The sequence below is a fragment of the Embiotoca jacksoni genome, unplaced genomic scaffold, assembly GCF_022577435.1.
Source record: "Embiotoca jacksoni isolate LCO1_2020_lvr unplaced genomic scaffold, fEmbJac1.0.p SCAF_24, whole genome shotgun sequence".
Taxonomy (NCBI): Eukaryota; Metazoa; Chordata; class Actinopteri; family Embiotocidae; genus Embiotoca; species Embiotoca jacksoni.
The window spans coordinates 3,947,815-3,960,574 of record NW_027185375.1 but is presented as its reverse complement, the minus strand read 5'-3'; the positions used below and the strand labels follow the sequence as shown (position 1 = coordinate 3,960,574).

Genomic DNA, 12,760 nt, shown 5'->3' with positions numbered 1-12,760 from the left:
AATGCTGCCGTTATCTCGAGTTCATCAAGAGTCCTCGATTCAAAGTTATTCAGGAACTACTTATTAATGATTCAATACTTAACCGTTCATTCCTGATTGGGTCATTCATTGAGTGATTCATACTTCCTGTAGTAAAAAAAATAAATAAACATAAACAATAGTAGCTGCAGCTGTGACAGCAGTAATAACGGAGATTGTGAATCTGGATTATGAACCAGACTTTCTCTTCTCCACCTGAACGTTTATTTGATCATTTTAATTGAATGTTTGGCTTCCTGTGATGCTCAAAAGTATTTCCATCATGTCTTTTTTTCACATTTGCGCTGCAAATAATTCACCAGTGTTAAAAAATACATGATTATTTATGTTATGTTATTTGAAACGCAATACGCACGACGTCACAGATGCAAATTGGTCTGAAATATCAAAATTTCGACGCATTTCAGAGCTACAACTAAATGTAATGACGCATTTTCTTTTCTCTTTCCAGGCTGGTTACCGTTCAAAATAACCGACTCCGTGGTGATCCCAACGACTTATGGGTCCGCACTGTTCTGAAATACATCCACGATTGAACATTTAATAATCAATAAACCCCATAGTCGGTGATGATTTATTGCAGAGAATTGGAATATGTTACGAGGATCAAAGAGGTTTCTTCCTGTTAAAAATGGAGTTTTTCCTTCCCACCGCCTCACGTTTTTCTCCCTGTTAAAGGGGAGTTTTTCCTCACAGCTGTTCAATTCAATTCAATTCAACTTTATTTATATAGCGCCAAATCACAACGGGGGTTATTTCATGGCACTTAACACATTAAAGTCCTTACAGCAAGACTTTACAATATTATACAGAGAAACCCAACAATTCAACAATTCCCACATAAGCTAGGAGGGAAAAAAAAAAATCCTCTTTAAGGGAGAAAAACCTCCAACAGAGGGAAGGAAAAACTCCCTTTAACAGGAAGAAACCTCCAACAGAGGGAAGGAAAAACTCCCTTTAACAGGAAGAAACCTCCGACAGAGGGAAGGAAAAACTCCCTTTGACAGGAAGAAACCTCCGACAGAGGGAAGGAAAAACTCCCTTTAACAGGAAGAAACTTCCGACAGAGGGAAGGAAAAACTCCCTTTAACAGGAAGAAACTTCCGACAGAGGGAAGGAAAAACTCCCTTTAACAGGAAGAAACCTCCGACAAAGGGAAGGAAAAACTCCCTTTAACAGGAAGAAACTTCCGACAGAGGGAAGGAAAAACTCCCTTTAACAGGAAGAAACCTCCAACAGAGGGAAGGAAAAACTCCCTTTGACAGGAAGAAACCTCCAACAGAGGGAAGGAAAAACTCCCTTTAACAGGAAGAAACCTCCGACAGAGGGAAGGAAAAACTCCCTTTAACAGGAAGAAACCTCCGACAGAGGGAAGGAAAAACTCCCTTTAACAGGAAGAAACCTCCGACAAAGGGAAGGAAAAACTCCCTTTAACAGGAAGAAACCTCCGACAGAGGGAAGGAAAAACTCCCTTTAACAGGAAGAAACCTCCGACAAAGGGAAGGAAAAACTCCCTTTAACAGGAAGAAACCTCCAACAGAGGGAAGGAAAAACTCCCTTTAACAGGAAGAAACCTCCGACAAAGGGAAGGAAAAACTCCCTTTAACAGGAAGAAACCTCCGACAGAGGGAAGGAAAAACTCCCTTTAACAGGAAGAAACCTCCAACAGAGGGAAGGAAAAACTCCCTTTAACAGGAAGAAACCTCCAACAGAGGGAAGGAAAAACTCCCTTTAACAGGAAGAAACCTCGGACAGAACCAGGCTCAGAGGTGGGCGGAGCCATCTGCCTCCACCGGTTGTGGTGAGAGGAGAGCAGAGAGAGAAAAGGACAGCATAGAGATAGAAGAGAAGAACTGTTGGTGGAGGCGATGAGCGCTGTTCATGCGGGAAGTTCTGAATTGTTGGTTTCCCTCTGAATTGTTTTTTTTTTTTTTTGTAAAGTTCTGTTTTAAAGACTTTACTGTGTTAAGTGCCCTTGAAATAACCTGTCGTGTTGTGATTTGTCGCGATGTAAAGTGTATAAACACGACCGAACTGAGTTGAACTAAATCGTTCGGACAGACTCGGCAGTTTTTCGCTTCAGTCACGATCCATGTTTTTACTGCCTGAGTCGTTTGGTGAGACTTTAATACGAGAACGGACAAGACAACAGAAGTCATTAACGTCTGTGAATGAGTTGCATCACCGCCACCCGGAGCAACTCTGGGATTTTTTTTTTTCGACTGCGCGTATAAAATGTACACAAAGGATCTACGCGTTGCTACGCACCGAACGCTTTCCAAACGTCGTCGTTTTCTCCGCTTATTGTTTCACGAGTCGTCCGATTTCAGTTCGTGTCCAAGGACCGAAACTACGATGAGACGGATCCACCGTGAAGCCAGTTCGAGCTGAAGAACGGGACGGCGGACTGTGCGCCGCGCTTATCGTGGTGTTTAGAAGTTTAGCGGAGACGTCAATAAATGTAATAATTGGAGTCGAGTCCGAGTTTGGCCGCGAAGGTTTTTTTTTTTTTTATTCGTCGTTATCGTTTTCGACATTGCGGAACAAAACTGAAGACGCCGTAATGGCGAGGTAACACCTGTGAAATCGTGCAGAGGACGACAACAAAAACAGAACCATGATAAAAAAAAACAAGGGTTGAACAAAACGTTTTTTTTTTTTTCCCCCCCCGCCTGAGAAACATCGCCCCGGCGCGGCCGTTTATAAATCAGACAGATGCCGAAAAGGTGATTCGTGCCTTCATTTCCGGCCGACTGGACTACTGTCCTGCACTTTTATTTTTAATTTTTTTTTTTTTTAGCTGCTCTCGAAGCTCTCCTCCACCTGCGACGCACTTGAACTACCGCGCCTCCAAATGCATGTCGCTCGATTCTAAATTTTCCACCCGTATTTCTTTTTATGCATTTTGATCTCATTTCTTTTCTATGTTTTGTGATTGTTCCTTTATATCCGTTTTTACGTGAAACGCTGCACGTCATTCTTTTTGCCGTGAAGCACTTTGAACTGCATTGGTCGCACGAAAGGTGCCACCTCTCTCGTACGACGGCGCCTGAACGCAGGACTGCCTGAGAATCACAAGGGATAAAACTTCAAATGGTACGGCCCGTCGCTCAGTTTCCTTCTCCGCGGCACTTTTTTTTTTTTTTTTTTTTTCTTTTCTTCCCGCGCTGATATTTTGTGGCCGGCTCGCAACTTTTGCTTTTAATTCGTCAGGTCGTGTCCAAGCCTCTTCTTCCGTCTGCCGCGGCCGAAGGCGACCTCAGCTCGCCGGCACTTCAGGTTCTCCAGCTGTTCCTCCAGGCGGTCCGAGGCGTCCGCGGTGTCCTCGAAGTCCCGCAGCAGGACCCTGTCGCCCAGCAGTCCCCGGCGCTCTTTCAGCCTCTGGTTGTCCCTCCGCAGGCCGCCGCGGGCCCGCTCGGTCCTGGTCAGCAGGTCCCTCCTCCTGGCCGCCGCGGCCTCGGCCTCGGCCAGCTGCGCTCGCTTGGCCCGCACCTCCGCCTGGCTCCAGCACAGCTTCTCCTTCACGTTCGACAGGAGCTGACACAGCGGGAGAAAAACACGGAGCTGACGCCGTCAACCGATTCGAGCGGTAGATCGTATCTCGTGCAGGAAAATGCGGAGATTTGGACTTTGGCGTTTTAACTGCGGATTCGTGGAGCCTGTACCTCCAAGCAGCTGCTGATCTTCTTCTGCAGCTTCGACGCTTCCTCGCTTTGCTTTTCGGCTCGTTTTCTCCGCTCCAGCCTCGCGGCCCGCAGCCGCTGAAACTGGACCTGCAGCGGGTCGGCGTCCTGTTCCTCCCCGTCCCGGAGCTCCGCCTCCAGCCTGCGGATCCTGGTCGTCAGCCCGATGTGCTTCAGACGCAGCTCGATCAGCTCGTCCTGCCGAAGCTGCTCCGCCGTCAGGGCCGACTCCGCTTCGGACCGAGCTGCCTCTTTGCCCAGGCGTCGGCTCAGCGCTGCCACGGCCGCCTCCCGCTTCAGAGCCATCAACGCTCGCCATTCGTTGTCCACCTGGGGACGAAGGCGGGACAGTTCTGCCCCACTGATCGGTGCAGCGTAACCCGGACGTAACACCTCACGCACCCTTGTTTTGGAAATAGTTTTAACAACAGGACAGTTGTGTCTCTAAGAGTACTTGCTAGATGTTTTAATTGTAGTTTCCATTACAATGGGTTTAAAATAGAATTTTTTTTTTTTTTTTTTTTTCCCAGACTTCTTAAAATGTATTTGTATTTGTATTTGTCAAATTGTCTTTGTGTCCCGATGGTGCTGAGAGCAGTGTCTTCATGCTTCAGCATGCATGTCACATCCACCCAGCTCACTGCAAGGCTGCATGTGTGGGATGCCTTGTACAGCTTCTCCCCAGAGACAGAGGGGATCATTTAAACCCCCCCCCCCCCCCCCATTATATGTCGTTTCAAACCTTAAGCTTTCTTCCAGAGCATGAAATATTCTTTAATAAGCTGGGACGGGTAGAGAAAAAAAAAGATTGTCTATTTTTGTCAAATACTCGGCAAACCTGCTCCATCAGGATGGAGGGGGGGGGGGGGTGATCTCATTTAAACTATCAGATTTGGGTTCAGACGTCGCTAAGCTGGCCTGTCCCACAGGAATATGTGATCCCAGCAGAGCCCTGTCCACCCAAAAAGGCAGGAGAAGCAGAGATGGACGCTTCGACCGGTGGTCAGGTGGACACGGGCTCAAAGTCGAAGCTGGTTTCAGGAATTGTGATGCAGGACTGAGCGGTGGACAATTGAGGCGTTGACCATGTCGTCACGGAGACCGAGTGGTTCAACATAACTTTGGTGGCCTTTAAAAAATCACAGCAGGGAAAAAGATGTTGTCTCCATGGTGAACATGGAAAAGACACGGAAGAAAATGTAGGCAAAAAAAACAAACAAACAAAATCCCAACTTTCTCTAAGTGTCATTCCGTTAATCAGTCTTTACGTCTATTTATTCTATAAATAAAACAAACAATATCGTTCAAAAAAGGAGCTGCCAGACTCAGAGAGAGAGAGAAAATGAAACTTTCACGAGGTTTAATTATTACTGCAGTATTCTTACCGGAGAGAGAGCACGGACAATAAAACGTGTCGATCAATCAAACTAACCTCGTCCAGCTTGTCCTGGGACTGTAACCTCAGGTCCTCCGCCCGCTGCCGGGCCGCCTCGGAGTCTTCCCGGAGCTGCTGCTTCAGGCCCGTCAGGATGCTCACGTGCTCGTCGTACTCCTCCTGCAGCTGCTCCCTCGCGGGCCTCGGCCTCTCCGGCGGGGCCTCGTCTCCGGCCGTCCCGCGGAAGTGCTCCGAAAGCGTCGTCTGCAGCCGGCCGCTGCGCCGGCAGGCTTCGGCTCTCTCCTCGCTCAGCCCCCGGAGGAGCCGCGCGTACTCTCCGTACCCGGTGTCGTCTCCGTCTCCGTCGGGGGCCTCCCGTCCTTCGGCCTCCTCTTCCTCTTCCCCCCGCAGCCCGCGGGCTCCGTCGTCGCAGGTGCAGTTAACCTCCAACGCGACGCTCGCTTCGCGGGACGGCGGCTGCTCGCCGACTTCATCCGCTCTCACGTCCGGCTCTTCGTCGACGCCGCCGGCACCGAGGACATCATCTCCACTGCGCTCCTCCGGCTCTTCTTCTTCTTCATCTTCATCCTCCTCTGAAGTTTCCCTCTCGGTGTCATTCTTCACCTCGTTACCTTCATGTTCTGACTCTCTGTCCATTTTTTTTTAATTATTTATTTTTTTAAATAAAATAAATAAAATAAAATAAAGAATTCCCAGAAGTATTAATCACTTTATCTATAGCAACGAGGCTCGTGCACTTCTGTAGTCGATGAAACTGTTCGTTTTGTTTCTGTTGTCCTGGAAACTAGGCCCGAGAGCCAATCACGGGGCTCCCCGGCCCACCCTCATGAATATTAACAAGCAGAATGGAAGGAGCTCGCGCGGCGAGGCTTGGAGTGCGCAGGCGCGAGGTTCTGCCTCCAACAACAAGAAGCAGGAGCCAGGCAAGATGGCCGACTTGGGGAAGAAGTACTGCGTTAACTGCCTTGCAGATGTTACGAACCTGCGGCTCCGCTGCACCGACTGCCCCGATATCGAGCTGTGCCCGGAGTGCTTCTCAGCGGGCGCAGAAATCGGTAACCACCGGAGATGGCACGGCTACCAGCAGGTCGACGGAGGTCGGTTCTCGCTCTGGGGTCCCGAGGCAGAGGGAGGATGGACCAGCAGGGAAGAGCAGTCGCTCCTTGATGCTATCGAGCAATATGGATTTGGAAACTGGGTACATCACTTTTTAAGTTCCTTAACTTGTCCCCCGCAATGCTTCATATAACACCACCGCGACTTTTGTTTTAAAAGTGCCGAGTAAAGTGTGAAGAGTCGGGAGTTTAACGTGAGCGGTGATGTTACGACAACGTTAATGACCTTTTTATTTTGGAGGTGTGTGTGTGTGGGGGGGGGGGGGGGGGGGGGGGTTAGGGAGGGACGACAATTCGTTTTCTTTTCATCAGACGTAAAAGTTGGGACGTTTATAACAGGCAGTATCGCTCCGTGACTTCAAAACAGAGCAGCAGTCTCAACATGTAGTTTGGGACAAGCGCAAGACGTTTAAAAGAAGATCTTAAGTCACCACAGAGGAGAAACGTGGGGAGCGTGTGTTTATATTCCAGAGGACCGAGTGGCATCAGTCCACAGGTCACTCAATGGACACAGCAGGAAGTCCTTCAGGGATGACACATTATGGGGACGTGACTGTAATAAACGCAAATGATTGACTGGAAACTCCAAAAACAATCCAACGATTTTGAAGTTACGGTGCAGGTGCTTTTAAGTAGCTCCGCCCGCAGGGGGTCCGTGTACCCGCCCCGAGAACCGGGTGTTTGAGGCTGACCCGGCAGCGGGTTCGGATCAATACATCAAGAAAAAGTTGGCGACGGAGAGTAAATATGGAAAGGCGTGTGTCGTTATCGTTCCAAGTCGCAGGAGTGCATTGCGACAGTGGACGTCGCCGGGATGCAATGATTGTAAATAACTATTCAATAAAACAACTATTCAATAAAACGGCACTAACGAATGGAACCGTTTCTAAATTACCCCCCCCCCCCACCCACCCCTACCCCCGGTATCAAATATGTACACCCAACCCAGTTGTACCACTGTATCCCATACTGCCTTCAGCCTGGTATAAGGAAGTTATATATTTTTTTAATTTATTTATTAATTCATCTTTCATTTAGCGATTACTTTTACGAAAAATGTAACATCAACTTAGTCTATAAATATTACAAAATAGAGTAATGCATTATTTAGTAAATAAATAAATAAATAAAAAGATTTTCACGACAACGTTTATCCCTTGAATACGGTCTATTTTCCCATATCATTGGTGTCATATGACACGGTACTTGTTCTGAAAATGATGACGTACCCATTGCGTTTATCAACATGGTTCAAAATGTTCAATTTCCTGGAGTCAAAGGTGACGTCTTGGTGACCAACTTCCTGTTTGTGTTCTTCTTCAGGAGGACATGGCCACTCACGTCGGAGCGTCGCGGACTCCCCAGGAAGTCATGGAACATTACGTCACCATGTACATCCACGGAAACCTGGGTAAGGCCTGCATCCCCGACAGCATTCCCAACCGGGTCACCGACCACACCTGTCCAAGCGGGGGCCCCCTGTCGCCCAGCCTCACCACCCCGCTCCCCCCGCTGGACATCACCCTGGCCGAGCAGCAGCAGCTGGGCTACATGCCGCTGCGGGACGACTACGAGATCGAGTACGACCAGGACGCCGAGAAGCTCATCAGCGGGCTGTCGGTCAACTACGACGACGAGGACGTGGAAATCGAGATGAAGCGGGCCCACGTGGACATGTACGTGCGCAAGCTCAGGGAACGGCAGCGACGCAAGAATATCGCCCGAGACTACAACCTGGTGCCTTCGTTCCTGGGCCGAGACAAGAAGGACAAGGAGAAGGAGAAGCCCGGGACGCTGGGAGTCGTCGGCGGCGGCGCCGCCACTGGCGGCGCGGCGGGGGGAGGAGGGGCCGGCGGCGGCGGCGCAATCGGATCGGGTTCCGCGGCGGCGGCGGGGTCGGGTCCGGTTCCGAGCACGCCCAAACGAAAGATCACCAAGGAGGAGAAGGAGCAGCGGGTCAGGCTGCGGGGGCTCTGCCAGTTCATGGCCCATCGGGAGTTCGAAGACTTCTTCGAGAACATGCACAAGGAGCGCCTGCTGAGGGCCAAGGTGCGCGAGCTGCAGCGCTACCGCCGCAACGGCATCGCCTGCCTGGAGGAGTCGGCCGAGTACGAGGCGGCTCGCCACAAGCGGGAGAAGCGCAAGGAGAACAAGAGCGTGGTCACCTCCAAACGGGGCGGCTCGGGAGGGGGCGGGCTCGGTTCCGGGATGGGACTCGGGGTCGGGGCCGGAGGAGGAGGAGGAGGAGGCGGCGGCGGCGGGGGCGGAGGGTTGCTGGGGGTCGGAGGCGGGATCAAAGAGGAGGGCAAAGACGGCGAGTTCGCCGCCATCGAGAACCTGACGGGCTTCGAGCTGCTGTCGGACCGAGAGAAGGTGCTGTGCAGCTCCCTGAACCTCAGCCCGGCCCGCTACCTCACCGTCAAGACCATCATCATCAAAGACCACCTGCAGAAGAGGCAGGGCATCCCGGCCAAGAGCCGGCTGCCCGGCTACCTGGACAAGGTCCTCAAGAAGCGCATCCTCACCTTCCTCACGGAGAGCGGCTGGATATCCCGGGACGCCTCGTAGCACCCGGGCGTCTCTCTCTCTCTCTCTCTCTCTCCCGGGAGGAGCAAGAAGCCGGCGAGCTCACGGCGCCGGATAAAACGTACTGGTTTTCCACCGTTCTTTTTTTTTTTTTTCTCCCCCTCCCTCACCCCCCCCCCCCTCCGGCGGTGACCCCCCTTTTTCTGTGAACGTGTACATTTATAAAGAAGGCTGACGCCCCACTGGAGAGAAGTATATTTTCATACCGGGGCCGGGAAGAAAACCGAGCCTATATTTTTGCAATTGGAAAGGGAAGCGAGGCGGACTGCAGCTCCGCGGGCTCACAGTACTTTCTGTCGATAATGTTTCTACGCGACGGTAACTGTATCACACAGTTGTTTTTATTGTTGAAGAAATTAAACTATAAATCCAACCAGCGACAAGGGCAAAAGCCATTACACGACAAAGAAGGGTACCGAGGAACACATCTTTTAGTCTTTTTTTTTTTTTTTAAATCAATTATTGACAGCTGATGGGAGACAGAAATGATCCACATATTCTGTTTTTGAGGCTCTCTCAAACTTTCCGTAACTTTCCAGCACGACAATTTTCTTTTTTTTTTTTTGAAAAAAAAAACCTTTATTTCCCAGAAACCACTCTGAAGCGAAGTCATCTTTTTTTTTTTTTTCTTGTCGGTAGGTGACGGCAAAATAAAGCGAAAAACAAAAAAACAAAAAACAGGGTTCAGTCATCGTTTAACTTGACAGACAAGAGTTAGCTCGATCAGCCAAGCTGATATATCTACTAATTTTAATTTCTCACTGATATGTCGGCAGTGGCACGTAGATGGGCCAGTGAACACGAGAATTGTCTGTAAAAACATGCCAAAGAAGAAAGAAACGAAGAGATAATAACGTCCACCAGAGGGCGCTGCCACGTTTATTTTTAAACTTTAAAAATGTCCCACTCAGTGTAGGGCTTGGTGAAACAACCAAATTTAAAGGATCCTGATCAAAAATATTTGCTCAAGTTACATGTTTATTTCAACAACAAAAAAATTGTCCAATAGGTTGTATTTAAACCCCACCATCTCTCCCCCCCAGACATGTTTTAAGATGTATATAAAATACTCTACTTTGGATAAGAAACTGTGCCTGACATGTTTTTTCCCCCCCTAAAAAAAAACCCCTAAAATCATCTTCTAGAAATCTGTAAAATCCAATCCATTCCTTCTCATTAAAAAATTCCAGGATCTTAAAAATATGCAAATAGATTTATTTTCTACAGTTTACAGTAAGTAACTTGCTTCACAGTCAGGGTCCGTTCTCAGTGTACGTATACAGGAAGTTTCAGGATTACGCATCATACTTCGTGTACGTCGAATTGATCCACCATTTGGCCACCGAACTGTTTGTGATGTCACAAATTACACTCGTTAGGTCCCCCCCCTCCCCCCCCCCCCCCCCCTTCAAATCAGCTTTTCAGTGAGCGCGTAGCAACTTTTCCCCTTCAGCAAAATGAATGTGAAAACAGTCTTTTGAGTTTTAAAGTCTATTCCTCCATTATCCCGCAACGAACACATTTCTTTTTTTTTTTATTTTCACGACACGTGGGGTTTGATCGAATTTGACTGACAGCTGATCAAACAACTTCGCCAACCGTTGTCCCGACATCGGGTTCAAACCGGCGCCCGACTAGTTCCCGGGAGGGCGCGACGTCGTTCATCACGGTGCCACCGCCCCACTTCAGACCGGACGCGCGCACGTCTCTCGTGCGAAATAACCAAAAAAAAAAAAAAAAAAAGTGTTGCACGCGGGCGGGCGGGATCCCGGCGTGAAGACACGCGACAGGACCGAGGTCGTCGGTGCGCATTTCAATCAACCGACGTCACGAGAAATGTCAGAAATAGCCGTCGCTTTTAAAAGTAGGAGCTTTACCTTCGTTCCGGGTTGTCGTTCGTCGTAGCGTCCGCAGATCCAGAGGTTCAGCGCTCGGATCGCGGATGAGTCGTGGAGGTACGTGTTGTTGTTGTTGTTTTGTTTTTGGGGGGATGGTGGGGGGCGTTGCGGTCCTTTTAAAGTCGTTCTTCTATTATATTCGTATTTGGTTCATACGCACCATCCCGCTCCGACGATTTGCACCCTGACGAAAGGTTTCTCTCGATATCGTCAACAGAATCCATAAGAGGTCCCGGACAATCAGCGTTATCCTGCTGACAAGTAGTGTGTTCTTGTGGCACTGGGTGACACACACACACACACACACACACAGTAGTTTAATTTCACTCCGTCCCACACACACACACACACACACACACACACACAGTAGTTTAATTTCACTCCGTCCCACACACACACACACACACACACACACACACACACACGCGCACAGCGCCATCCCGCCACCAAATATGTATTACTCCGCAGCAGAAAGTAGTTTTGGCAGTGCAACTCTGCCTTTTTAAAACGTATCACCAAGGGATGCGCTTAACTTTTTCTTTTCATGGGTTTTGTTGACAAAATTGGATTCATCGAGAAACGCTCCACCTCCTTTTTTTAACGGTGGTCATTATTTATCAGTGACGTCAACTTGTTCGGCCTCTCGACTTTGGGCTTCAGTCGCACACGAGTCGAGAGAGCCGCTGATGTACGGGATGTAGAAGACACAATCAAACAAATGTTCTTATTGGGTTTTTTTTCCAACCAGCACTAATGGGTCCACTCCAGTATGTAGATCACTTTTTTTTTTTTTTTTTAGACCGTAGCAAGCCTCTGCTAACATGTTGCTTATGAATTTAGATGCGTTCTTCAACTCTAATGGGTTTCTTGAAGAACGATGCTGTAAAATAGAGACAATGAGCATTTATTTTTTATTTTTTTGGAGTCAACCAGACTTTATTCTGACCCAGAATGTTCCACGAAGACGATGCTAATGTCCAGCCGATGATGTAAGAACCGTCAGTTGAAGCTATTTAATTATTTCCTTTTTTTTTTATTTTATTTTTTTTAAAGGACAGACTTTTTGTTCCAGAGTTTGACATTTGTGCTCTTGCATGCGCAACCATGTGTTCCAGACTGTTCCAAAAACGGTGTGTTTTCAGTGTAAACGTGGAAATCCGATTCCGTTCTGTTCCCAGTGGGAGAATATTTTGTTTTGTACGGGGGATTTTGCTTACTTTATGTCACCGAATGTAAATAATTTTATAAAATACATCGGAGAAAGAAAAAAAAAAAAAAAAAAAAGTCTAATTACTGACCTGTGAAATGTACAGTATTTTGCGTCATGGAAGTTTTTATAACTTTTGTAATAAAAAAATAAAAAAATAAAAAAAAATTTGGGTTTACAAAGAGGCGTTTGGGTTCTGGTGACGGCGTGCTGTGGAGCCGTCTTACATCTTTGTCTGATGCTGTTGAGCTGCTTTTTTTTTTTTTTGCTGTTCTGTTACTTTGTTGTCGCACATGACAAAGTATGTACGGAGATGTATTAAAAGTGCAAATACTTTATAATTTGAAATAGTCCTTTTTCCTCTCTGTTAACTTTCAGTAATTGTGATCTTGAATAGAAAAAAGAAAGAAAAGGGAACCCGTCGGAACACAAACTGTGACAAAGAGAGGGTTTGTTCCTCCAGCTGTCTGAGCAGCATGTCAATGAGGCCGCGTCGGACACGCCGTTTTCTTTTCTTTTTTATTACCGTGATTGGGAAAAGAAAAGAACATATTTAAGGAGGGGAAAAATGAAAACGGAGATTTACATCCGTTTTCATTTTTCCCCTCCTTAAAATTAATTCATAATTTAATGATAGTTCTTACTGTTGTACATACTTTTATACTTTCAGGTAAATAGTGCAAGCAGAACATAATTGTGATTGAGCCCAGTGTAAGTATTTTTTTTAATTTTTTTTTTTTTTTTTTACTGTGTAGCTTTTGCCTTCTTTCTTGATAAGGCAACCGAATTAAATAAGTAATGGGTACCAATTATATTTATTTTTTTAAAAATAGGCC

At 47.7% G+C, this 12,760-nt stretch overlaps 2 protein-coding genes across 2 annotated transcripts; one reads left to right on the top strand and one right to left on the bottom strand.

Moving 5' to 3' along the window:
• Nucleotides 1-2,524: 2,524 nt before the first annotated feature.
• On the bottom strand, nt 2,525-6,216 carry cfap184 (cilia and flagella associated protein 184). The gene is made up of 3 exons (XM_069159121.1): nt 5,155-6,216; nt 3,705-4,052; nt 2,525-3,576 (listed from the first exon to the last, which is right to left on the bottom strand). Exons 1-3 carry the CDS (start codon nt 5,752-5,754, stop codon nt 3,241-3,243), a joined length of 1,284 nt encoding a protein of 427 aa, XP_069015222.1. The 5' UTR covers nt 5,755-6,216; the 3' UTR covers nt 2,525-3,240.
• tada2b (transcriptional adaptor 2B) lies at nt 5,939-10,231 on the top strand. The gene is made up of 2 exons (XM_069159122.1): nt 5,939-6,316; nt 7,557-10,231. Exons 1-2 carry the CDS (start codon nt 5,945-5,947, stop codon nt 8,799-8,801), a joined length of 1,617 nt encoding a protein of 538 aa, XP_069015223.1. The 5' UTR covers nt 5,939-5,944; the 3' UTR covers nt 8,802-10,231.
• The last annotated feature ends 2,529 nt before the right edge of the window (nt 10,232-12,760 follow it).